Source organism: Drosophila hydei, unplaced genomic scaffold (genome assembly GCF_003285905.1).
Source record: "Drosophila hydei strain 15085-1641.00,03,60 unplaced genomic scaffold, DhydRS2 tig00000172-arrow-pilon, whole genome shotgun sequence".
Lineage (NCBI taxonomy): Eukaryota > Metazoa > Arthropoda > Insecta > Diptera > Drosophilidae > Drosophila > Drosophila hydei.
Window position 1 is genome coordinate 973,750 of NW_022045682.1, and position 25,329 is coordinate 999,078.

The 25,329-nt window shown below is 40.1% G+C and overlaps 11 protein-coding genes across 14 annotated transcripts; 9 read left to right on the forward strand and 2 right to left on the reverse strand.

The window, feature by feature from the left end:
- Nucleotides 1-10: 10 nt before the first annotated feature.
- LOC111599367 lies at nucleotides 11-1,571 on the forward strand. Of its 2 annotated transcripts, XM_023315001.2 has the most exons (5): nucleotides 11-102; nucleotides 481-653; nucleotides 714-958; nucleotides 1,022-1,195; nucleotides 1,258-1,571. In XM_023315001.2, exons 2-5 carry the CDS (start codon nucleotides 486-488, stop codon nucleotides 1,478-1,480), a joined length of 810 nt encoding a protein of 269 aa, XP_023170769.1. In that variant the 5' UTR covers nucleotides 11-102; nucleotides 481-485; the 3' UTR covers nucleotides 1,481-1,571. The 2 variants fall into 2 exon arrangements, with proteins under 2 accessions (XP_023170769.1, XP_023170768.1); XM_023315000.2 differs by lacking the exon at nucleotides 11-102 and having other exon boundaries at nucleotides 112-653.
- Nucleotides 1,572-2,685: 1,114 nt separating this feature from the next.
- Nucleotides 2,686-3,801, forward strand: LOC111599363. The gene is made up of 4 exons (XM_023314995.2): nucleotides 2,686-2,917; nucleotides 3,006-3,253; nucleotides 3,326-3,499; nucleotides 3,554-3,801. The coding sequence occupies exons 1-4, from the start codon at nucleotides 2,702-2,704 to the stop codon at nucleotides 3,762-3,764; spliced, it is 849 nt and encodes a 282-aa protein (XP_023170763.2). The 5' UTR covers nucleotides 2,686-2,701; the 3' UTR covers nucleotides 3,765-3,801.
- Nucleotides 3,802-5,560: 1,759 nt separating this feature from the next.
- LOC111599327 (serine protease inhibitor 28Dc) lies at nucleotides 5,561-7,642 on the forward strand. Its single transcript, XM_023314948.2, has 2 exons — nucleotides 5,561-6,348; nucleotides 6,587-7,642. Exons 1-2 carry the CDS (start codon nucleotides 5,606-5,608, stop codon nucleotides 7,539-7,541), a joined length of 1,698 nt encoding a protein of 565 aa, XP_023170716.2. The 5' UTR covers nucleotides 5,561-5,605; the 3' UTR covers nucleotides 7,542-7,642.
- A 221-nt stretch (nucleotides 7,643-7,863) lies between these two features.
- Nucleotides 7,864-12,192, forward strand: LOC111599328 (WW domain-containing oxidoreductase). Its single transcript, XM_023314949.2, has 6 exons — nucleotides 7,864-8,059; nucleotides 8,122-8,631; nucleotides 8,691-8,870; nucleotides 11,588-11,717; nucleotides 11,802-11,930; nucleotides 11,988-12,192. Exons 1-6 carry the CDS (start codon nucleotides 7,968-7,970, stop codon nucleotides 12,177-12,179), a joined length of 1,233 nt encoding a protein of 410 aa, XP_023170717.2. The 5' UTR covers nucleotides 7,864-7,967; the 3' UTR covers nucleotides 12,180-12,192.
- Nucleotides 12,193-12,240: 48 nt separating this feature from the next.
- Nucleotides 12,241-13,084, reverse strand: LOC111599329 (succinate dehydrogenase assembly factor 4, mitochondrial). The gene is made up of 2 exons (XM_023314950.2): nucleotides 12,720-13,084; nucleotides 12,241-12,648 (listed from the first exon to the last, which is right to left on the reverse strand). The coding sequence occupies exons 1-2, from the start codon at nucleotides 12,772-12,774 to the stop codon at nucleotides 12,344-12,346; spliced, it is 360 nt and encodes a 119-aa protein (XP_023170718.1). The 5' UTR covers nucleotides 12,775-13,084; the 3' UTR covers nucleotides 12,241-12,343.
- Nucleotides 13,085-13,358: 274 nt separating this feature from the next.
- Nucleotides 13,359-13,801, forward strand: LOC111599330 (protein CEBPZOS). The gene is made up of 2 exons (XM_023314951.1): nucleotides 13,359-13,594; nucleotides 13,648-13,801. Exons 1-2 carry the CDS (start codon nucleotides 13,465-13,467, stop codon nucleotides 13,788-13,790), a joined length of 273 nt encoding a protein of 90 aa, XP_023170719.1. The 5' UTR covers nucleotides 13,359-13,464; the 3' UTR covers nucleotides 13,791-13,801.
- Nucleotides 13,802-13,805: 4 nt separating this feature from the next.
- LOC111599331 lies at nucleotides 13,806-14,092 on the forward strand. Its single transcript, XM_023314952.1, has one exon. It carries the CDS (start codon nucleotides 13,826-13,828, stop codon nucleotides 14,063-14,065), a length of 240 nt encoding a protein of 79 aa, XP_023170720.1. The 5' UTR covers nucleotides 13,806-13,825; the 3' UTR covers nucleotides 14,066-14,092.
- A 254-nt stretch (nucleotides 14,093-14,346) lies between these two features.
- Nucleotides 14,347-15,339, forward strand: LOC111599321. Its single transcript, XM_023314937.2, has 2 exons — nucleotides 14,347-15,122; nucleotides 15,195-15,339. Exons 1-2 carry the CDS (start codon nucleotides 14,433-14,435, stop codon nucleotides 15,312-15,314), a joined length of 810 nt encoding a protein of 269 aa, XP_023170705.2. The 5' UTR covers nucleotides 14,347-14,432; the 3' UTR covers nucleotides 15,315-15,339.
- A 555-nt stretch (nucleotides 15,340-15,894) lies between these two features.
- Nucleotides 15,895-17,120, reverse strand: LOC111599323. 2 transcript variants are annotated; one of them, XM_023314940.2, is made up of 4 exons: nucleotides 17,049-17,120; nucleotides 16,772-16,919; nucleotides 16,269-16,706; nucleotides 15,895-16,037 (listed from the first exon to the last, which is right to left on the reverse strand). In XM_023314940.2, exons 3-4 carry the CDS (start codon nucleotides 16,588-16,590, stop codon nucleotides 15,910-15,912), a joined length of 450 nt encoding a protein of 149 aa, XP_023170708.1. In that variant the 5' UTR covers nucleotides 16,591-16,706; nucleotides 16,772-16,919; nucleotides 17,049-17,120; the 3' UTR covers nucleotides 15,895-15,909. The 2 variants fall into 2 exon arrangements, with proteins under 2 accessions (XP_023170708.1, XP_023170707.1); XM_023314939.2 differs by having other exon boundaries at nucleotides 16,765-16,919.
- A 96-nt stretch (nucleotides 17,121-17,216) lies between these two features.
- On the forward strand, nucleotides 17,217-18,447 carry LOC111599322 (ubiquitin carboxyl-terminal hydrolase). Its single transcript, XM_023314938.2, has 4 exons — nucleotides 17,217-17,343; nucleotides 17,488-17,628; nucleotides 17,684-17,832; nucleotides 17,891-18,447. The coding sequence occupies exons 1-4, from the start codon at nucleotides 17,308-17,310 to the stop codon at nucleotides 18,252-18,254; spliced, it is 690 nt and encodes a 229-aa protein (XP_023170706.1). The 5' UTR covers nucleotides 17,217-17,307; the 3' UTR covers nucleotides 18,255-18,447.
- Nucleotides 18,448-18,543: 96 nt separating this feature from the next.
- LOC111599320 (2-phosphoxylose phosphatase 1) lies at nucleotides 18,544-22,335 on the forward strand. 2 transcript variants are annotated; one of them, XM_023314935.2, is made up of 4 exons: nucleotides 18,544-19,136; nucleotides 19,380-19,701; nucleotides 19,769-19,909; nucleotides 20,344-22,335. In XM_023314935.2, the coding sequence occupies exons 1-4, from the start codon at nucleotides 19,037-19,039 to the stop codon at nucleotides 21,566-21,568; spliced, it is 1,788 nt and encodes a 595-aa protein (XP_023170703.2). In that variant the 5' UTR covers nucleotides 18,544-19,036; the 3' UTR covers nucleotides 21,569-22,335. The 2 variants fall into 2 exon arrangements, with proteins under 2 accessions (XP_023170703.2, XP_023170704.2); XM_023314936.2 differs by lacking the exons at nucleotides 18,544-19,136; nucleotides 19,380-19,701; nucleotides 19,769-19,909 and adding an exon at nucleotides 19,924-20,278.
- Nucleotides 22,336-25,329: the final 2,994 nt, after the last annotated feature.

The window sequence follows — 25,329 nt, forward strand, 5'->3', positions numbered from 1 at the left end:
AAATATAATAGTTAAAAATGGCTCAATTTGGCTTTTTTATTTAATAAAAGATAAAATCCATTTTACCCTCGACCATTTGCTGGATTTCCAAACTCGCTGTTGGTGCGTATTTTAAATGCTTTAAAAATCGAATGCTAGTCATAATTTAGATATTGGTTGTCGCTACGGGATTATAAATAGATTTGCTTCACAATTGTTTCCCTTTGCGCAGAAAAATTAAATTTTGTCACATTTAGCCGCGAGCAGAGAGCCAAGAGATGAAAATTCTGGACTCTCCCGTTGGCTAATGCCTTGTTACTGTTGCGACAAATAAAAAAGGGAAAAGATATGTGCATGTATATGGAATATACAGTAAAATAAATGACATAAGTGCTTTTTTATTTTTGCTTAAAAAGTAAAAAGCGAATTTTCAAATTAGTGCGCATTTGGTAGCTCAAGCGTTTGGTATAATAATTAATAATAATACCTAAAAAATGTTAGAATTAATGCGCAATCAGTGGAGTCTACTACGAGATGTATATCAAGAAGATCGGACAAATCTAACGGGCTACGATCTAATAAATATCTATATAAATTGCAACGATAAAGCGCATGATGTGAAAATTTATACAACGAACAACGATTGGCTGGAACATGGGACATTTGTGCTAATTGTTAGTAATATGTCAAGAGGATATAAACAATTCAAATAAAGATATATTCATATCTTACAGCACGACAATATCAACAAGTTAGATATATATCTAAATACTCTAAATGGCTCTCTCAGAGAACTAGAAAATCTGCTTAGTTCTCTGCAACTGAACGATCGAGCCTGGTTTTTTGGCTATCGGCAGGCATTGAAGTTAACTGTGAATAACTTTTGCCTCGAGAGGGGGCTAAGCTTAAAGAAGTTGGATCAGATGGAAACCTATGTATATTATCTACCTAAAAGAGCTGTAGAATCATTTAATTGTCGGTGAGCTATGACAAAAGTTACTATATGATATATATATATACGATATATGTATATATTCTTCAGCTTGATTGCAGACATATATTTAGCTTCGTTGAGCCTCAATCACGCTGCATTAGTGGATGAACATTGGCCATATCGTTCGTCTGATTCTCTAGCATTGATCAAAGATCGTATACAGAGTTATATAAGCGTTGGCGCATTCGATGGTAATGGTCAACTGTTGGCGTGGTGCTTGAGGTAACACATTACCTATATTTATAAATCACATATAGTAATAACACTTACTTCTTATTGTTCAGATCCGTTCAGGGCAGCCTCAGCAATTTGTATGTTTTGCCCTCCTATAGGCGCCTGGGATTGGCTTCCTTATTAGTGCGTCACATGGCTAAAGAAATTGCCGCAACTGGAGCAGAGGTTTTGGCCACAATTGCCTTTGGCAATGAAATATCTCAGCTATTTTTTGAGAAACTTGGTTTCAAGCTTATCGATAGTATAGTCTTCACCATGGTGCCTGGACTTTGAACAAGCTATATATACACCTTTATATACAGTATAAATGAAATATGAAATACCTCAAAATTAGTTTTTAAATACATAAGTTAATAAACAGAGACACGCACAGCTCAAAGCTGAATGAAATAAAATACTTTATCTTAAATGTAATTATCCTTAATAAAATGTGTGACGTACAAAGTTTAATTCTAAATTCGATTTGCTAGTTATGTTTGAATTTGCGCGTACTTGACAAAACTAACGCGACAAATTATCGATAACAAATCAATCGGTTGACAAAGAAGCAGCGAATTGAAATATGAGGCGAATTATTGTGAAACATAAAGTCAAATTGAATTCTCTAATTTATTGCAACAAATATTTGCACAAACAATTACTAACTACCAATTTAAAATGTTATTTAAATTTGTGCAATTCGCGGCAAATGCAATTACGTTGAGCTCCCACTGCATCATCGACTTATCAGCAAACATGTAGGCCGAAATGCTCTTCTCTAAATTTTAACTGACCTGCCGTACTTCAGCAGCCCGACTGCTCGCCTCAGCTAGCTCGCTTTTTATATATACCACAATTGCACTCAAAATGGGTGTTGAGCGCATGAGCGCTTTTTTGAGTTACTTGTACAACTCGATCTCGCAGAGGAAATTATTTGTGTGCATTGAGTACTAAAGAATACTTAATACAGACAACTAGACAGAGGAACGGACAAGGCTATACCAACTTTGCTCTTCATACTGGTTGAGAATATCATTGTAAACATGATCGTTAATTGCTTCATTAATGTACTGAAAATTCAACCTGAGGTTGTATCCAAGTGAAGGAATTTCGCCTTGAAAACATACACACCTACATATGTAGATACGAGCTTATATAACTTTGTTAGAACTTTACCATGAAATCTAATCTAAATCTACTTAATGAATTTACAGTTCAGTTATGTGACGAATTATCTTGTAATAATTCTCACATTTTAGTCAACGCAAGCAGCCCTGACAGCTGTTCCAATTGCATTGCCGGCTGCATTAGTCGTAAATACACTCATATGCACACACACGTATCTTTAAGAGTTCAGTTGCTAGTGTATGCGGTGTCTAACAAACGTATGTTCAAAGATTGCATACACATGCATTTGATTGTTTTCATTTGACTCTCTCTTAAATTCGTCTATTAATAGAAGCGATTGCGACCACGTCCTGCTCAGTTGTTAGGCAAACTTTGAGCCGTTTAGACATGTTACACATGAAATACAATTCACATTCGCTTGTAGAGATAAGCCGCAGCGAATGGAAAACTTTGTTAGAACTTTACAAGAACAAAAAACATGAATCAAATGGATATAGCCAAATAAACAATTATATTAATTGGGTATCTAAAGATGATAAAGTGGATGTAAAGATATATTCGCTCGATGGCGAATGGCAAAGCGATGGCACTTTTCTAATGATTGTATGTAGACAAAGACAGTACAGTTAAGAAGAGAGTAAAGTATCGAAGAGCGTGCTGAAAATATATTTGTACTTCATTTATTTCATAGGTTAACCATGGCATGGCAATTAAAGAGCTCTCTTTTAATACATTGAGCGAGAACTTTGAGCGTTTGACAAATGCGCTGCTCTGTTTGCTTTCCGAAGCTAACGATGCTTATTTGCTCTCAGCCTATGGACATCGCCTTATACCAGTTATAGATGTCTTAAGAGAGAAATGTAAGAGCATATTAAAGCAAACGAATCAAACAGTCTGGTATGGAGCGAGCAAAGAGTTAGTTGCAAGCTTTACAGCGGAGTAAGTTTCTTTTATAAATTATAGAGAATACAGACAGCTCTATTAACATTTGCATTTTATTTTATTCTTTAGGCCCCCTGCTGGAATTGAGTTGCGTCGCGTGGAGTTGAAACACGCCTCGGCCATCAACGAAATCTGGCCGCATCGTTCGGAAGGTTCAGTTGAATATGTGAAGAGCTTAATAACTTACAATGTTTCAGTGGGTGCTTATGATGAGCAAGGCGATTTGATAGCTTGGTGTTTGAGGTGTGATCGATAATTAATCGAATATACATGTGTACATAAAAAGTTCTTTTATAGATTGCCTAGTGGAGCTTTGGGCGTGCTGCAAGTTTTGGATACCCACAAGCGTCTTGGCCTGGGCAGTTTGTTGGTTCGTTATTTATCAAAGAAAATTTCGGAGCTCGGAGATGAGGTTATGGCACCTGTTGTAACAGAGAATACGCCCTCACGCAAAATGTTTGAAAAGCTTGGTTTTCAGAAGATCGATTACGTTTACTGGTCCTGGTAGCAACAGTTAATTATGTATATATGCAACTCCAAAGAAACAATAGAAAATAGTTTATAACATTATAAAAAATAAATTAAAAAAAAAATTACAAAAGTTGAAAACTGGGTTAAATGTTATTCTATTTTAGGGTATTTCCTGGCGGGCACTGCTGATAATCTCACTTTTCATTGATTTTAATTGAGTTAGGTTTTAATTAAATCTCATTCACACTCTTAAAATATCATGTTTTGTTTTATTTTGTAATTGTTATTTATGTAAAAAAAATCTAAAAAATAATTCGTTTAATTACAAGCACATATAGTAATTAAATGTAGTATAAATTAAATAATTAACTAATTGAATAACTAAAATACATATATTAAGTTATGTATCCCTATTTGTTTTCCAGTTCGGAAATTTAATAATATTATTTTAAATAATTTTCATTTGAAAAAAAAGATGGAAATTGATTTGACGTACGTAAAAAATTTACCAGCTATATAATCAGTCTAGACGTGTGCTAAGGAGCCATACTACAGCAAGATGACGGGGGAAAGGCCCGCAATATCTCAAAAAGCAGTTCGAAGCAAACTTTCCCAGTGAACCCCAAGCAAAAGTATGACGAATCTCCGGTGTATAAATCAATATGCATTCATATGAGTATGACTATTCTTAATATTGTCACAAACACGAAATTTTTGAATATATTATAGGAGTAGACAATATATTTACAAAAAATCTCTAAATATTTGCTCAAATACTTAGTGTCAAAACAGATACGTTCAAGAGAGCGTATGATATTAGTATTCGAGTCACATTGATGGGAAGTTGATCAGCTAAGAGCAGTTTAGCGAGCGCACAACTAGAGTATACCCTACACAGAACTCACAGCTTCATTTGCCTGAATCGAAATAGTTTCCACATTTTCGAAACTAGTCGCGCCGAGAGCCGAAACAATTTATGTACCGAACAGGACCGGTATACAAGGGAGCCAAAAACATATATAAAATATACAGTAACGTCTGTAAAGTTAGTATACTCACATACCTCAAACTGTAAAACTGGCTCATGAACTGAACTTCAATGCATGTTGTTGGTTTGAGTCATAAGCGGAACCACTAACAATTTAACAGATCTGCTAACAGCAATTAGATTCTTTATGTAATCGCCCAATCGATTAATAGGTCTGTTGCCATACTACTCATGCTTGAACTAACCGTTACGAATTACATACATATGTTGCTATTTACTTATGTGTGTAGCATACCCTTTCTTAACCTTTTTATGAGTATTGAATATTAAAAGATATACGCTAAAGCGAAAGATATCACTAAGCGCTTATTTTATTCCGGAATACATAATAGAGAGAAAGAGAGAGTGCGTATAATACTTGCTGATAGATACTTAAGAATATACTAGATATATAGATTAATATTTAGACTCGATATTTAATTGGATCAACTTTTTAGTGATGCACAATCTAGCGTAGCGCATGTCAGCAGCATGTAAACAATAACGGGGTAAACCCAATGAATGCAATGAGTTGTCATCAAAGAGTGCGCTCAGAGAGCGTCAAAGTTGAGCGGACGCTGAGAGAGAGAGGAAAGTGTGTGTGTGTATGTGTGTGAAACGGAAGGGGTTGACATGCGACTGGGCTTGGATCGCACTTGTGATAACGAGTTTTATTTTTTTCGCATCAACCTATAAACTGTTGTGCACAAAGTGTGACAAGCTCAGTTTAACAGCAGCTTTAAAGGCGTTAACATCGCGTGCTACACATACATACATATTTTTATACATATATTTATATATATATACATATATAAATAATTCGTAGCAGAAGATAAGCATAAATTGTCACAATGTTACGTTCGTTGTTTTTGTTGGCCTTCGGCTGCCTGTTTGCCATTGGTAATTGCGATCTGGACTTGTGGCGCGATGTGCGGAAGCCTGAGCATCAGGCCCTGTTGCAGAAACTAAATGAGGCACGCTCGACATCCGCGCCAGCATATTTAGCCCCGACGCAGCCTCCGTCGCAGTTTTCATCTGGCTTTGCCGCTTCGGCTCAGCCTGCTGGTCCCTTGCCGCCACAGTTTTCGTTTGACCTTGGCGTTTCGCCGCAGCCTGCTGGTCCATTGCCGCCGCGAACCGAATTCGCTGGCTCCAGTTCTGGTTCCAGTTCGGGCAATGTGGATGTGGCTGCTTCGGATGACATTGCACGCAACATACTCACTTTCGCGCAAAATCTCTCCAATCAGATCAATGTCAACTATCGAAAGACAATGATTTTTTCACCACTAAGCATCGCATCTGCTCTAGCGTTACTGCTGCTTGGCGCCAAGGGACGAAGCTATACGGAATTGGTCGCGGTTTTTGGCCAAACAGATATGGTTAAACTTCATGAACAGTTCGGTTTGATGTTAAGGGATGTGCAGCAGCCAACGAGCCAGACAATATCACCAGTGCGTCAGCTAGATGCGTGGCACAGTAACAGCCTGCGCCGTAGCTTACGCAACTATCCGCGCAATCGCCATGCCCCGCAGGAGGTGCATGTGGCCAATGGGCTCTTCGTTAAGTACGGCTACAGCTTGAATCCAGATTACAGGTAATGCAATTCAATTCTCAATCTACATTGGAGCTTATATAGTTCCGGTTTTTCTATAAATATTTATTAATCATTCAATAAATGAACGTAGCTCTAACTAAAGTACTTTAACTCGTTTTGCATCAAAAATACTTTGCAATGTAACGGATATCACGATTCTGCCTGCTAGGAATGTGTAATTTTTCGATAACAAATATTAGATATCGATTATTTATAATTGTATATTTCTCCCTTACAGACAAGCTGTCGTCGGCATTTACAAATCGGAATTTCAGACGCTCGATTTTGGTAACAGTCCAGCGACAGCCAAGTATATTATAAACTCGTGGGTTGAGCATCAAACTAAGGGCAAAATCGAGAATATAATTGCAGATGATTTGCCGCAGGATACGCGCATTGTAATGGCAAATACCCTGTACTTTAAGGCCATGTGGGAGATAGACTTCATAGCAAGTGCTACGAAAGTCGAAGACTTCTATCCCAATGGCGAGGGCACTCAACCCGTTATACCCGTCGATATGATGGTCGGTGCCGGCGCCTTTCCCTACCACGAGGATCAACAGCTTGATTGTCGGATTATTGGATTACCTTATCACGGCAATCTGACCACAATGTATGTAATCCAACCAATGCGCTCATCCGTGGAGCAATTAGCATATTTGCAGCAAAGACTGAATGCGGATGCAATTGAGCAAATGATTAGCCAGATGACGAGGCGATCCACAATTGTAGCATTCCCCAAAATGCATCTAACAGAATCCTTTAAGCTAAACAACTTGTTGCAAGCGATGGGCATTGGCGGAATCTTCAATCCAGTACAAAGTGATCTCTCATTAATTGGCACAAATGATCCAACTTCCCAGACTGTTCAAACTGGACGCAGTTACTCAGATAGCTTGCAACGTTTGGTGGCACAACGTCAGTTGGCACAATCAAGTCAATCACCCACACCTCCCTCTGATCTCATTGTGTCCGATATTCTGCATAAAGTGGACTTTACGGTCAATGAACAGGGCACTGAGGCGGCAGCTGCCACGGCGGCTATACTGAAGAAATCAGGTCCCGAGGTTCTGTTCCGTGCGGAGACACCTTTCATAGTGCTGGTGCGTCACGATCTGACAAAGCTGCCATTATTCTATGGCATGATCAATGAGCCACCCACTGCCAAAGCGAGTTCAATGTATAAGAATTAGAGACTAAAATAAATTCATAATTAGAAACTTAAGTAGTTAGCAATAATAATTGAGTATATGTATTTATAAAAGTTACTTTAATAAGATTGTGCGTTTATAATTATAAAAGATGTTCCACAATCTGCCTTGTGTACATACATATATAATTGCTCCTATTAAACTAATGAAATAAATAAAAAATAATTATAAACTAAAAAACACAAAACAAATTAAAAAGTTTACTTGAAATAAAAAACAATTTTATAATACCGAATTTAAAAACGAGCGCGTTCAAATCGATAGCTTTGAAGTGCAACTCTTATCGATATCATTTGCGCGCACTGTGAATGGCTAATTTTGCCGCCTCGGTCTGCCCTAACAAACAGCTGTAAAAAGCGAAGTGTTCTTTAAACTATAATTTAATTATATACATATACTTTTGTCAAAATGATGGCAATGCCTGATTCGGATTCGGAGGATGAGTTGCCGCCTGGCTGGGAAGAACGTGCCAACGACGATGGTGTCGTTTGCTATGTCAAGTAGGTCTTCAAATGCACCTCTTAAAGAACAGTAATTAACATATTTGATTTCCATTATGCAGTCAACAAAGTAAGACAACACAGTGGACACATCCGCGAACTGGACGCTCAAAACGGATTACTGGCGATCTGCCGCTGGGTTGGAAAAAATACTACGATGAGGAAAGTAAACGTTTTATGTTTCACAACAAGGAAACAAATCAGCGAACAAATATTGATCCACGTCTGGCATTTGCTGCGGAGGAACCGACACTAAATATCACTCAAGTGCGTCAGCGTTTCGATTCGTGTAGCACGGCGTTGCAGATATTGCATGGAAAAGATTTGCATGGCCGTTTGGCGCTCATTACGGGAGCCAACTGTGGCATCGGTTTTGAGACGGCCCGTTCATTAGCTCTACACGGCTGCGACATAATTTTTGCGTGCCGTAATCCAAGCTCAGCAGCGGAGGCCATTGAACGCATTGCTCAGGAGCGTCCAACAGCCGGTGCCAGGTGTCGTTCAGTCGCCTTGGATTTGGGTTCACTGCGCGCTGTGCAGCAATTTGTAGCGGAAATTAAGCGGAGCGTTGGGTAGGTGTGGCAATTACCGACTGTTATCGACTTCTTAATATTATAATTTAATATTTCAGTCACGTCGACTATCTTATATTGAACGCTGGCGTCTTTGCCTTGCCACATACCAAAACTGTCGATGGACTCGAGACAACATTCCAAGTATCCCATTTATCGCATTTCTATTTAACGCTGCAACTGGAATCACTATTTGATCATCGTACGCGTATTGTTGTACTTTCATCGGAATCGCACAGGTAAATAGGTCTAGTTGTGTGATTAAGCATCGTTCAAAAACTGAGCGGTACGTTTGAATGACCGTCCCTGTATTGTAATTCCAACAGATTCAAAATAGCTAAATAACCAATTGATATATAACTGTAACATCACCCTGTACATTTAAATGGCAAATAGGAACATTTAAATAGACTCCACTGTAACACGATGTTTGGTTCGTAACAGCATCACGTGTCTTAGCTCATATTACACTAGGCATATTATAACGACCACCACTGTATTTGAACTGAATGAACGAAATTCCGCTTTGCGTACATGGTACTAGGTCAACTTAAATGACTGGCACTGTTTCGCTTATAATCCAACTGCATTTGGCATTATTTGTTTGTAGCAAGTTTATTGCACTTATCGTTTGGACTTTGGTCCGGCTCGAATCCGTCTTGTTTTTTGTTTCTTTGCGTTGGCGTCCATGCAATTTGCAACTAAATTATAAATAAACGCAATGCATTCAAAGCAAATAGTTTGTATATAAATAAGCTAAAGGGTGTTCAACTTAGCCCATGTACATACATACATACTATTGAAAATACGAAGATATATTTCAGAAGATTTTCTAATTTCCTAAAATTATTTAGGTCTCGCTTATGCTTCTTCAGATAATGACCTTGGAAGATCTGTTTGAATTAACTTTTTGTTACGACCTCGACTTCAAGGCGAAACGCAATTGAACTCCGCACTTAAATCTGATTTGTTTACAATTTTCTATTGCGCACACATTGACATATGTGGAAACTACGTCATAAATGTGCTGCCCAAGCAATGTAAACAGGGAAATCTTGTTCAATGTAATTTGAGTATTACTAGTTGTTTGTCAACCTATTTTATTTTATTTTAATGAATTGGTTCCGGTGTCCAATTGCTAATTTTGGGCAAATGGTGGCGATCGCAATATTGAGTAACACAGATTGCTCACACATTTATATGTATGCATAAACACACACACACACAAGCTCGTATGTGTCTGATCATATCAGCTGAAGCCACATACGTTCAATTCACGTGCTGCGCACAGTGGTACACAGACCATACTTAACTGCTGTCCAACTTTTTGGTTTCATAAAACAACATCTGGCTACACTGTGTGTATACGTATGAGAAGATAAATCAACAAAACTCGCGTGAAGCGACGAACCAACGAACAAAAAGTAATTAAAGTGAAGTTGTGGATTGTTGTTGGAGGTGGTTTTTGCAGCTGCGTTGCTTCAGCTGATTCTGTGTTCGTTGCTTCCATCACGTATAACATTTGTTGGCTCTGTCTTTTGGGTATTTTTCTGTATCTCATGGAAGCATGCAGCAAAAGTCGCGTGCGCCAATTGTGTACTCACTAAAAGTCATGTATGCCAGCCATGGCACACACACGAACATATCATATCTATGTATGGGGTATGCTGTTAAATTGTGTCTTTGAGCATATCTGTACATGGGCTTTAAAATATGTGTGTTTGATGATTAATACTGATTTTCTATTGGGGTCAGAACACACAGAGCGATAATGATAGGCGTTCGTTGCATGGCCAGGGCGTCAAGATGTTTTCTGCTTGGGAAATAATTCAAATTAATTAAAATGATTGCTATAAGAAAAAAAGAACAAATGATAATGATAAATTAAAGTAATTATAAATATGCATTATACAAATATTAGTATCAGCTATATTTGGAGATTTTTGAAGTACATCCCCGGCAAACTACAGAGCAAACGAAAAAACAGATTGTATTTTTTGCAGTCCCACATTTGCATACATACATATGTTCCCATATATATATGCAGCTAACTGCGTAAATATGTGTGTTCTATCAGGGCGGCATAATAAAAAATAACAAATTCAAAGTCCACAAATTGCGCGCTTTGCTTTGTTACATTTAACATTTCGGCATTTGCGAACTGCACATGCGCTACACACTTCTGGACGACAGAATAATACAATAAAGTTCAATATTACACTGTGTATTGTTGTACAATGGCTTTGTTGACTCTGTTCTAGGTGGTTATTCATGTGTAGGCGCCTTAGTCACAGTCATGGCCTGAGCTTTTGTTTCATGGCTTGAGGTCTGCATCTCATTAACGAGCGTTGAACGTCGCCGCACAAACAACAACAAGAATAACAACAAAAATAAGAACGATAAAGCCAATCAAGTCTCGTTTGCTTCCAGCAAAGTGGTGGGTGCAAAGTCCAAAATGTGTTCAACTGGATGATGCCACAATGTTTATGAAAATACAGTAAAAGCTGAATTGAGCGAATATTGACTTCGAATTAACTTCAAGAAACAATTTTTTAAAATTTTACATATAAGTGTATGTAAATCTTTTCATTTTATTTTTAGAAATGTTTATAGATCGCTTCATTTCTTTCAAGCCAAATATATTCGGCTGCTTCGTTAGACTGGACAGTTTACTGTACGCATACATAGTCGTAAGCCGGCAATGTACAGCAAAACCAAAACAAATATGCAAAAAGCGGTCCATAAAAACAGTAAACAATTTTTAAAACTGCGCGTCAAAAATAAACTTGAATTCCCCTCTCAACATAACTACTCTTCTCTCTCCCGCCTACATTTACAAATTAGCGAATCTGCATGTGAAGTAATAGCATATGTAAATCTGTCCCTCTCCCTTCTATTTACTGATTTGCGAATCTTCATGTATATGTATCTATCCCTGTTGCCCTTTCTTTTACAGATTTGCCAATCTGCCAGTGGAGAATTTAACGGTACAGCATTTGTCACCGCCAGCAGAAAAGTATTGGAGCATGATGGCTTATAACAATGCAAAGCTGTGCAACGTCTTGTTCACCCAGGAGTTGGCAGAAGTGAGTCATGAACTATTACTTATTTAATTGATGTGTAATCAACGACCTAATTTCTCAAAAATATATCCATGATAATGTTTTCAGCGGTGGAAGCAGCGGGGCATATCTGTTTTTTCGGTGCATCCTGGGAATATGGTTTCCACGCAGCTGTCACGTAATTATTGGTTTTATCGATTGTTATTTGCGGTTGTGCGACCCTTTACCAAGTCCCTGGTGAGTACTCCAACTTGGACTTGAGACTTTCACTTGTCAATTTTGGTCCACCAACAGCAACAAGCAGCTGCGACGAGTGTTTACTGTGCCACAGCCAATGAGTTAACCGGATTGTCAGGATTGTATTTTAACAACTGTTACTTCTGTGACCCAAGCAAATTGTCCAGGAGCGGTGCACTGCAGCAGCAGCTGTGGGCGCTTAGTGAACGGCTGATACAGGAGCTGTTAATGGAGCATCCAACACAATAATATACTAAATTTGTTGTAGCTATCTTTTTAATACTTATTTTTAATTATTATTTTTTTTTTGAGTATACAATTTGTTTTGGTGTTTTTTCCTTTTATCTTAAATCTAAACAATTGTTAAAAAACCTAACTACGTGCTAAGGAACAGTTTTTGTGCTGCACTGGGACTAGAAATCGGAGACGCGTCCTTTGCGCTCCCAATCGCCGTAACGTGTTGGCTCCGGTCCAGCGGGTCCGCCAATTTCGCCTGTGTAGGGATTTGTCTGATTGGGCCATGGCTTTAGTGGCTCCTTCTCCTGGTATGGATGACGTGAGAATTCATCCAGTTTGCCCAGTGGCGTCTTAGCACGCAACTTCTTCTGAAAAGCCATGAACTTTTCAGAGGTTGTCTTTGTCGGCTGCTTAATCTCGACAACGTTGTCGTTGCTGCCAATGACGGCTCTGCAAGCGCTGCTCGTCGATAAGTAGGTCACTATTTCAAAAATAACGACAAATATTACAAATTAAAAATGTGTGCAATTAAAACAGACTACACACACACACCTTGTTTGCCCATTTGTGGCATTGCCCTCAGCGTTTGTTTTGCCATCGACTGCATTTTGGTATTTTTTTTTGGAAAGTTAAGTTATGATCTGTTCTTATTTACAGTTATTGAAAGTACCGGTAACTGCGTTTAGCTTTGTTGTTGCGGTTGTAATTGAATATCGCACTGTTGTTGACACTTGCTCGGCTCGTGCTCGTTTGTGGCAACTGAACTGTGGCTCGTTGTTTTTATAGCGCTGCGAGACAACGCGATACCGTTTTTATTTTGTAGCTGATGCTGCGGTTGCGTTGAAACCTGCACGTTCGGATTTTTATTTTTTTCGTGGTATGTTACGTATTGCACTAGCATAACGATATTGATAACACAAGATTTATCGAAATTACGTGACGATAAACGTATTAGCCCATGAGTTCTGGGAAGTGACGTCACTACTTGCTGCTATATGCACAAATAAACGTTTTAAATATGAACCACATATAAATAGCTACAAAAATATTATCCAATATAAATGAACAACGAAATCAAACTAAATAATTAGTTATGGTATTATTATTGTATTCATTTTGGGAAAATACCAAAATTTCGACGAAATCTTCTAATCGGAATATCCATTAATATATCGATTCCTTTTTATAAGTAGTACATCGATATAATTTAATATTTGCATGTTGCTTTGTAAGCAATTGTCCGCATTGTTTTTTTAATTTTTGTGTATTGTACGTTTTACATTTGTTTTAGTTTGTAATGTTGCCGAAGACGCCAAAACCTGCACTTTGGAGATTCATCAAGAATAGCGCCAAGACATTATTTGTACTGGAGGCCGTATGTTTTGCTGCCAGTTACGGACTCTACTACCGCATGAACACAGATCAAGGTAAGTGGCACATTGTCTTTTACATAAGCTTCCGTCTAATCGTTTACACACAGATTTTCGCCGGTACATTAACGAAAAATATCCCTACGCTCTTGAGTATTACTATAAAATAGGTGAAATTGTTGGCGACAGTAAGGTACGAGAAGTAGATGCAAATTATTGGGCGACAACAGCGGAGCAATTCAAAAAGGAATAAACAGAAATATACTGATCACTGATTACCGATATCCGATGGCTAGCAATCCTTATGTTAAATCTGTACTTTTGCTGCTTGGCTTCGGCGGCATTGGTTATGGGCTAATGTTACTCACTGAGCCGAGTGCCGAGAAGTTGGAGCGCATTAAAGCATCGGGGTCGGCAAATATGGATCAGCAAAAAAAGGCATTATTTATGCAAAAGCTGAAGGAAGCGGCAACAACGAGTACGCCAATATACAGGCAAACAACAGATGCAGATAAAAAAGATAACTAAACTAAGGTTATTTGTAATTTAATTGTTATAAAAAATGTTATAGAAATACAAATTTGAATTAGAATATTATTGAATATTCGCTCAACATATATATGAACTTATGAATAACAGAAATTATTTAGATTAAAAAATGATTGAAAGAGATTTGTACCTAAGTATAACATGTTTTGGTACATTTGTATTTTGTTCATCGCTTCCAAAGTGTGATATCGCATCCCTGCTTACAGTACAAATCGATATTAGAGTTTCTTATTAAGGCTCGATACATTTAGAGGCTTAATTAGCTTCACTATCGATATATTTTTAGGTTTAAACAGCAACACATCGCCATTCAGTTAAAGAAAAGAAATAAAACAGGTCAATAAATATGTCCACTGACAATGTACCTCTATTATCCGTTAATGTGCCGTCTGCGGTGCAGTTCGGCGTTAGCAAAGAGTTTCAACGACACACCGAACAAAAAGATTTAGATAGTGCATTTCTGGGCTATGAAAGACGTCCGTGGATGCACGCAAAGCCTAAGTCTAATCTCCACATGGAACGCGAGGCGATAATAGCTCTACTTGCCAAATCCAAGCAGGATTATTCGAGCAGCGATGACGTGAACAAACTGCTCGAGGAGCATATTAGCTTTCGTGATTTGGCGTCACTCACGGATGAAGACCTAGAACTGTTTGGCTTTACAGCGAAGAAGGAGCGTACAGAATTTCTCAAAATGTTCGCAATGATGCCCAACCAGGATCCTAGTTATGAATACATTTGCCAATCGAAAGCCGCGCACGGCTATAATAATCAAATAGTTGGCAATGCAGCCAATCACATAATGTACCTGCGCTCCTCCTTGGCAGCCACTAATTATAAAATGCAGGTTCTGCCGCCAGAGGATTTGATAGTAGGCGACAAACGCTATGCGAGTCGCTTTGCCCTAGAAGCCTTAAATAGCGTGCAAACAATTTCGGAGGAGCTAAATAAGGATTTGCGTAAACTGCAGCAATTACAACTGGCCAAGAATTGTATACAAAGTGAACAGCAGGCGAGCGACTCTCCCGCCAAGGAGGTGAGCCAATAAATAAACAAAACCAACTGATATGAAACTAATTATATTTATATATATATATTCAAAACATAGCGCAATCTTAAGCTTCTATACTTCACGGCCATTGCCTTAGGCACAGCTTGCGCCTGGTTCTGGTGGTGGTCGAAACGCAGTCACAGTCCTAATCTAGAGAACATTTCAGTAAAAATCTAAGACATTCCGTATTATATTTACATATATATATACGAGCGTCGTTTGTGAAACTTCTTATCGGAGTAAACTCACAAAGTGTTGGGAGATTAATTCTGTATTTAGTAGAACATTCTGTACTCGAAATTTGTAGACTGTAAGCGGATTCCATCTTAAAAGAAATATCTTTCATATTCAGATTTTGAGATATATACAAATGCTTACTGTAGCAAGCATGCCCCACTCACAGACTTTGGAATCTCTTAGCTTAGTTAAACTTTTTAGTATATATACAATGTACTTATTTATATTTAATTAATGTAATAAAGAATATTCTGAAAAATGCGCTATCAAAAGTTGGCATTTTTCTGACTTCTTCCGTATGTTCTACAATAAAAGTATTAAAACAAGTTTCAATTTGAATGATAATAAATAAGTTAAAATCTCAAAAATATGTACATTACCTATTTATACATTATTTGCAGAGACTAGACTCTCTTCCAAAATAGCATTTAGGTATTATTAAAAATGTTACAAATTCAATATATTTATATTATTCTTAAGATTTAATATATATTATCAAATTAGCTTATATATATAGTATCAAACATTAACTTTGTTATGACTTAATCTCCTCTGCAAGCAGCAGAAATACCAAATTTACGTAAGCATCAACATGTTCAGGAAACTCCCACTCAGTAGTGTAAGCCATCAATTGGGCTCGACTAGTGGAGTGAGCAATGGTACCTAAAATCAAATATAAAATACGTGCATAAATAAATATATTTATGTATATTTATTAAAATACTGCTCTCAGAAGAGGTGCATATATACACACATACAAACAAACACGCACTCTCTCATAACTAGTAAATTGCGTTACTTGATGTGAAGAGAGTTGATCTAGAGTATGTGGTATGTGTAATATATGCAATGTAATATATTGTAATAGTGTGAGTAATTTGAGTTATTACTTACGCATCACATGTTGTTTTACCAACGATTCTTTTTTGTAACGTTTTACCAGTTCCTCGGTAAAGGATACGAATTCCGTTAACTTCCAAGTTCTATAAAATAACACATTCGATGTGATGCCCGCTAGCAAAGTTAGTGCACGCAGTTGTCGCAGGATCTCACGCGTGTTTGTAAATATATCAACAAATATAGATGTTATAATGGCCAATTTGTCACAGCTCTTATGCAGATCCTCTGGGTAGTAGCCGCATTCTGCACTATCGTAGCATCGCGTCTTTTTTGCTTCAATTGCGTAGCAGAGCGATGTGCCGCGCTGTTGAGCCATTTGCCATTTGGCATAATTATTTTGCAGATCGGTTACTAGCACTTCCAGTTTAGCCTTACAACTGGCTAAATTGGCATCGTGCTTGATCGCTGGAGATTTCGCGCGGCTGTCAACATCTAAAAAACAAGATGTATATTAATTTTGTGTGGTCTTTGCCGTATTCTCAGAACTTACAACGCACAGGCGTTAAAAACGAATTCGATTGGTTCATTTCAGTTGTAAAAAGCTCGATTTACCAAATTAATTTTTTAATAAAATAAATGCATGCCCAAAATATTATCGAAAAGAAACGAAGTGAAATTTAATTCAACAACTCAAACAGCTGACATCTGTCGATGAAAAAATATATAGTTATCGAAATGCAAAAAATATTAAATTTGAAAATGACAAAATTATTGTGAAAAAATAAGTGAATTTTATTATTATTTTATTATACTTATTTTATGTATATCTCTTACTTATTTAGCCAAAATACAATAAATTACGAGAGAAGAAGAAAGGTCACTTGAATCATATATCAACTGATAATTGGTTCCGTGCCGAGTTTGAGCTTGAGACTACCCCAACAACCGATAGTTATCGGCGCCTGTAAGCTCTCACACACATACTCAAAGTGTCAAAAAAGTGCCGGTAATCATTTTCAGACATTTCCAAAATACATTCAGTCGAAGTTAGACGTAAATCGCTGCAAGTAAATAAAATTTTCTTGAAATCAAAATGTCGACCTGGACACCATTGGAATCTAACCCGGAGGTAATAAATCTACTTATCTGACTTACTTAAGAATCGTTTGGTTTTGCTATACATTACCGCAACGCAAAAAGTTTCTTGGCATTTGATTTGCAATTCGTCGATTTAAAAGAGACGCCATGTTGATTGCTCGTAACCCATTCCCAGGTGCTGACCAAATACATACACAAGCTGGGTGTGTCGCCATCCTGGGCAATTACTGACGTCATCGGTCTGGATGAAGAATTATTGGCAATGCTGCCTCAACCCGTGAAGGCGCTCGTTTTGCTCTTTCCCATTAGCGATGCAGTTAAGTTGAATTCAAATTTCTTGATTTGCATTTATTGATGTCTAGTCTCTGTAGTATGAAAAGCATCGGGCTGAGGAGCACGAGCGCATCAAGGCGGCAGCTGAACCTCTAAAAACTCCAGCTGATCTTTTTTATATGCGACAATTTACACACAATGCCTGCGGCACTGTTGCCCTCATCCACAGCGTGGCCAACAACAAGGAGTGGGTGTCTAATAAAATCCTCTAAGCTTACGCTTATTTATATATCTGTCTATTATAGCATTGACATTGGCGAGGGCGTCTTGAAGAACTTTTTGAAGAGCTGCGCCGGTTTGTCACCCGATGAACGTGGTCAGGCTTTGGAGAAGGACAAAGCCTTTACCGAGGATCACCAGATGTTGGCACAGGAGGGTCAAACCGATGCTGGTGCCTATGAGACTGTGATCCATCATTTTATTTCACTCGTCAATATGAACAACACACTATACGAGCTGGATGGACGCAAATCATACCCCATCGATCATGGCAAGACATCGGATGAGACTTTCTTGGCTGATGCTGCTAAGGTGTGCAAGGAGTTTATGGCCCGTGATCCGGATGATATGCGTTTCACTGTCTTGGCTCTAACTGCTGCGCAGGAGTAAAGAGACAAGGTAGAAAGCGATTCACATCAAATATTTATATATGATCTCCGATCGAATACATAAACCATAACTAAACTTATTGTAACCATTTGTAAGGCCAGTAGAAGCTCTGCTGGTCATGTTTGCTGGACATATAACAAAATTAATCTATGTATATCTATATACATTATTATATGATCTCTGATCGAACGCATAACATATTCCTAATTTAAACCTTTGTAAAGCCTCTGCTGGCAATTGAAACAAAATTTTGTCAAATGCATACTTAACCAAAAAACGTGTATTTTAAATGTTGAAGTATTTGTGAGTCGAGTAGCTGGCCAGTTGCTACTGCTCCGATATATAAACTAAATCTCCTATTTCAACCGTTTTGTAATGCTTACCTGCCATGAAACCAATATGCTCATATAAATTTTTATATTTCATACAAAATGTATTTCAATGAACTGAGCAGTGCAGCTGTTGTTTTAAGCAGGCTTCACTGTGGTGGTTAAGTTACTAATGCTGCGCTACTAAAGCAACAGCTGTTGGCCTTTGGCGACGTCGACTGCGCATGCTTCTTCATTTGGTTACGCTCCACGTAATTGTTTGACAGTTGACCAGACCGAAACATCACTGGCATTGTTTTTTCTTCGATTATAAAATACATAAATATAAATTGGTTGTAATAAACATTGTAAAGATATTCAGGAAGCAGAACCCTCCAGTGTGCCCCGCATTAGAGCAGCAATAGAGAGACAAAGGGAGAGACTTATGAGTGGTCGATTTGATTGCTCGGCATTATGAAGCTGCTGCTCAAGGAGCTGACGCGTTTAACCACGCAGCATCGCACCTTCTATTGCTACATGTTGCTCAGCATTTGGATATTTTTGCTAATTGCAGGTAAGCTAAATCCTAGATACTATTCTTAACGCTTGGGAATACCATTCTAGTTAGTTTTATAGCAACTTAGTAGCCAGTTAACGGTCTAATCAGACCCCAGTTAGATTCAAGCACGTCTTTACGGATTTCCACTTAGCTTTTATAGATGGTAGTAAGTTAGAATCAAACTAGATTTCAAATTAGATACCAGTGAGATTTCCAATCAGATTAATCTTTAACTCTAAAAAATTCTCTCTTTTACAGGCATGTATCGCTATATGGGCAATGTGGAACGTCTGGGCAATCCGGGCAGTGGCTTTGGCATAGGTACTGCCAGCTCAGGACTTGGTCCAGGAGCTGGTGGGAGTGACGCCGCCAGCAGCGCTCAGCGTTTTGCCAAATATCGTGAACGCTGTGCCCCGCTCAATCAGCTAACGCGCTTGGATGATGGAGGCATACTGGAGGGTTGGAAGCTACAAGGAGTGCTCCTGGTCATACGACATGGCGACCGTGGAGCCATGTCTCATGTGCATGCCAATGGCATCAATTGTGGCGTGCCAGCAGATGGAGACAGTCTGGTCAACAGGTGCGCAAATCCAACTTCAACTGCAATTAGAATCCATCAATTCCAATTGGACAAATTCCATCCACAGATATCGCAGCTTTCTACAAAACTCGAGCAGCTCTGCATCCGGCTCGAATCATTTGTACTGGAGCAAAGTGGGTCCATTTCATGGCTTTCCCTTACTGCCCGCCACAGAGCGCGGCTGCCCGCTGGGTCAGCTAACCTACAAGTAAGTTGCTTTGGTGGAGCACAGGCGAGAGAGCGAGAGAAAGAGATAGAGATAGAGATAGAGGATTGGGCAAGGCAAGGCAGACGCTTTAGAGGTTTGATGACTGTTAAATGGGGGAGTGCAGTAAAGGATTGGCAGCTGAGAGCAGTAGAAAGAGATTAGCTGCTTAAGGGAGATTTAGTTTAGAGGCAGCTAAAAGAGGAGGATTTCCTTGGATGAAATCGAAAAGAGGCCGATCAGCTAGATGAAGTGCTTAAGAGCGAGCTTACCATAGAGAAATGACGGCTGAATGGGGAAGTTCTTTAGAGGATTAGCAAATGACACGCAAAGGGCTTTAGACGATTACCTGTTCACTGCCCACCCTTTAGAGTATGTAATCATATAGATGCATAGTCAACATGTCCATTCATTAAAGTCCTTCTCTAATCCCGCAGAGGCATTGCCCAGTTGCTGCATGTGGGCGACATTATGCATCAGATCTACGCCCATCCTCTGGGCCTGCTGCTCAAGCCAAATGCCTTGAAGCTTGGTGTGGATACCACGCCCCATACGCTGCTCAATTCGGATGAGGTGGTTGTCTTTACCACACGCTATCGACGCACCTTCCAATCGGCGCTGGCCCTGCTCTTTGCTCTGCTGCCTGCGGACAAGTGGCTGGCGCTGAATGTGAGGGAGTCGCACAGCATGGCTTTCTGCTTCAGCGACTGCTCGTGTGGACAGTCGCTGGTGCTGCGCAAGCGTCTGATGCAGCTGGCGGATAGGCAGCTGGTGAAGCGCTCCGATGTCCTGGCCGTGATGCAGTGGATCGGCGGCACCTTGATACAGCATACGGCGAATGAGGGCGGCGTGACGAATCCCTTCGAGGTGGTGGATGCCATGCTGACTGTGCTCTGCCACGATGCCGCCTTGCCATGTCGCAAACGCAATGGCAGCCGGACTGCCAGCACCCGCACCCACAATCCCGAGCTGGTCGATGTCATCAATATCGATCAGGATGAGGCGAATTTGGCAAATCTAATGCCAGGCGCAGCGGCAGCAGCAGAGCTGGAACAACAGCAGCAGCAGCAGCAGCTGGAGGAGGAGGAGGCCGAGGCAGCTGCACCCAATGGCGGCTGCGTGCAAGCCTCCCAAGTAGACGCACTCATGTCCTTTGCCGATGAGCTCTCCCTGCGCACCGCTCAGCACGTCTACTACAAGCGCGCAGGTCTGCTGCGCTCCTATGGCATGATCCGACATATAGTTGGATATATGCTAAAGATGATATCGGGCGATCGCACCAAGTTTGTGCTCTACTCTGGGCACGACTGCACCATGCAGTATCTGACGGCTGCTCTGGGCATCATAAGCAATCGTGATGGAAAGACGATTTCGTATGCCTCCCGCTTGGCCTTCGAGGTGTATCGCTCCGATGCCCACACGGATTACTACTTTCGCGTCGTTTACAACGGACGCGATGTGACGCAGCAAATCGATTTCTGTGAAGGCGGCAAAAGCTTGCGTGTGACTCGGGACAGTCGCGGCAACAAGGCCGATCTGTGCCCCATCGAGAATATTATACGATTTCTGCACGAGGACTATTTTGGACCGTTGAATGCGACCAATTTCAAGGAGGCATGCGCAGCGTCTGTCGTACAGTCGGCCAAGGCAAACGAGTTCTAGTGGCACTGGGTTCCATTCTCAGCTGTGATAAGTATATTATGTTATATATATAATTAAGACGAAATCCAACAAATGGGGAAACGACGTGAACACTAACTAAAGCGGTCACCATACAACAACAGCAACAACAACAAAATCTATTCTACAGTCTCCAATCCCAACACGACTTCGTAGTGGCTCTCACGAGCAACGGGATCTGAGAGTCTTAAGCCTAGTGCGATGGAAGGAGATGGCAACTGTCACTTACACAACTCTTTATTTTTTTTGTCTGCTTTCAATTGCTTCCTCAAATGTATGTGTGTATTTGCAAGACCTAAGTCTAGTGCGCTCAAAGGATATGGCAACTTACTCTCTCTTCTACCATCTCTTTACAAAATTTTGTTTTCGCTGAATGTACATATGCATTTGCGTATGCATTTCCTGCCTATTGATGATATCTAAGCGTTGTTGTATGGCTAGTGACTAAATGAAACCAAACATATCAATTGAATCGCACACATTTTACTCTAAGTTAGATATTTATATAAGTGTATGTCTATATAGCAAAATTTTAGCCTAATTGTAATGCCTAGACTCTTAAGTCCGACACATATCAGCGATTGCTTCCACAGGGGCAATCCTTAACATTTTTCTAGGATAAGTTATATGAGATAGAACAAATCTATGAGACGTACATATGTGTATTACATATGTTTAGTACATATCAGCAACATATCATGTGCAACACTTACCTACAGTTTTCAAGTACATATATACAACCACTTTTCCCCCAGTTAAGTATTTAAATAAATGTTAAACAAAAAGAAAGATGAGTATATTCAGCTGTATTTAACTATACGCATAATAATAATAATAATAATAATAACTGTGCTTTTTACATACATATGCATACTGAAGTACACGCTTATCCAAGCGACTTCAACGACAATCAAACGTCGACTGACTGTAGGCAATGCATTTGCAATTTTGCGGCTCAGTGGAGTGCATTTATGTATGGGTGTGTGTGTGCGCGTGTGTGAGCGCACGATGAGCATCGGCTTTAAAGCAGCGTCGTGAGTGATAAAGCAAACGAGAGCAACGGCACCGCCAAAAGGGGGCGAAGCAAGAACAAAAGTACATAACGTGAAGAAGAAAAAAATGAAGGCAAATTGCGTTGATGTTGACGTCGACAGCGACAGAGTGGAGAGTGGAGCCGTTATTACTTATCTGTGTGCGGTTTGGGTGGAGTGGGGAGCTCGCGCGCAAGTAACGCGGCGAATACAGACACACACACACACACACACATAGAGAGAGACACAGACGCAAACAGAGCGCACACAGTGTGTCGTGCGAGGAGTGGCAGATGCCTGGTTGGAGGGGGCAGAGCAAGCGAGCGCGCAATGAGCGTGTACAGAGACCGAGCGTCGATTGTACAGCGATTGTAATGTAAAATCGACGCTCTGCTCACTGCTGCGAGCCTGTTGACATTCAGTACATTTTGTTACTTTTGTGCACGCAGCTGGCGACGGCGACGCCGACGATGACGAAGCAGCACACAGAGCAGGAGTTGCGTGGCCACGGCCGTAAAAAGGAGCAACGGCCCCATACAACCAACAAACAAACTATAAAAATGCCCACACGCTGGCTGGCGCTGAAACGTGTAATGGACCCAAAGACTGTGCCCGTTTGTGTTTTACGCCACTGTTCGTTCGTTCCGTTCCGAGGACGTTCACGTGCTTGCTGTAAAACTGTAAAGCGCCGTTTACCCTATCCACATACTTAATAACCATCTCCACGTAATCGTTGTCGTAATGCTAATGGCAGCCCTGGGGCAATCGTCGCTCGCATGGTGCATGGTTGTGTTACATTGGGAAAAGGAGCCCAGAACTTGTAGCCACGTTGCACTTTGGCAAAAGCAACAAGTGTGAATGCACGATTTGAGTATAGCTGACTAAGAGATACCCTATAAGTTGATAAAAAATGCATATGCCTAGCTAGTTTGTTCTGTTGAATAATGCCAAAAGCCATATTTCTTCATAAGTAAGAATATAAATATATTTTTACGCATATATAACATAATTATTTACAATAATTTATATTAATCCTATTCTGTTTGTTACATCCGCAAGTTTCATTAGATTGCTAACACGCCATTTATCAACATTTATGGCTACAGGGTACTCGAGCAAATGTTGAAAAACAAAAACCAAAACGGATTTTATATTCGCTTACATGTGTGCGTGTTTGAGAGAGTGAGAGAGATTTGGGCGGGGCAGGTGCAGCTGCCTGGCGGGCAGAGTCGCAGTGCACTCAACAGGCATTTAACACGAACATCTCTTGATGGGGGCTGAGACGTCATTGTGCTCAATTTGCTGCACGCCGTTGTCAATGCCTACGTCTCTTTCGTTGTATGTGTGATGGGGGCAGCGATGCTGTTTGTATGTGTATGTGTTCAAATCCAAAAAGTGCATTGCGTCTCCATTATTATCTCAATATGCAGCTCCCTCTCCTGCTCTTGGCAAGTGCACTGTTCTGTATGTATGCGTGAGTGGTGAGTAAAGGAGAATGCAAGTGCTTGAGTACAGTGGAAGAATTTTATTTGTTGCTAGCGAAATGCAACTCATTAAAGTCTCATGCAATATATTTCTAATTTGCAGTAAAGTATACTTATGGCAATCGGACAAACACATAAACAAATAAATGCCTAAAGCTTCATTTTATTACATTTATAAGCCTTCAATAAATACGCAGCTTTTGAGTCACTGTAATGCTGACAATGTTCAATTGCATTGTATTTTTGCCCACTCTCTTGCTGTTTCGCTCTACCTCTCTCTCTCGTCTGCTCGCACACAAAAACGTAAAAAGCTGCAGTGTACAAACAATAACCCATACACACACAGCCACAGAAACAAACGCGACTGCCAATTGGCTCAGCTGTCGAGTAGGCGAGTGCAGCCAACAAGAACAACAACAGTGGGCCCATGTGCATTGAGCAGGGGAACCGTTGGAGCGGCCACATAGTAAGAAATAAAAAGAAACAAATTGAGTTTTGTTGATGCACGCGCGCGCGTTGGTGTGTGTGAGTGATTGTGCTGAGAGTGTGTGTGTGTATGCATGTATTGCTCTCTTTCGGACTGTGTGCATTTTTGTTACAAATGTCGGTGCCCGCCTTTTGCTCAATGCTGCGGCTCTGTTACAAAATATTGGCGAAGAAAAATCATACAACGTTTTTTTTCAAACTTTTTTCAACCATTTTTCATCGGTACACGTGCGACTGTATGTGAGTGTGAGTGTGAGTGAGTATGTGTAAGTAAGTGTGGGTTGGTAAGCGAACTCTATGTGAGTGTATTTTGCAGGCATTATGGAGTGGGGGCTCCTAGGCCAACGGCTATTACCTATTTGGGGGAAAGCGTGGACAGGATTTTTCTTTGAGCAATAGACGAACGAACACCCGTTCGGTCGTTGGTCTATGCTGTCTGCGCTCTCTGTACTCACCTAGCTGAGCCGCTGGCCCCTTCTAATAGTCAAACCAAAAGTTTTTCCAAGCAGTCAAACTAGGCTCCATAGGCTCGGCAGCCCCACCTCCCTCGGAGCGGAGATGCACTTTTCAAATGTGCGCTGCGAGGGGTGGGCGCACACAATTTTCCACGCAAACATCTTGGCGGAGGAGCTACACACACACACACTCTTTATATATACATATAGAGAGCTTGAGATAGTCAAAGAGAGAAAGAAAGAGAGCGACAGAGGGAGAGGCAGCTGGCAGAAGCGGCGATAGCTGC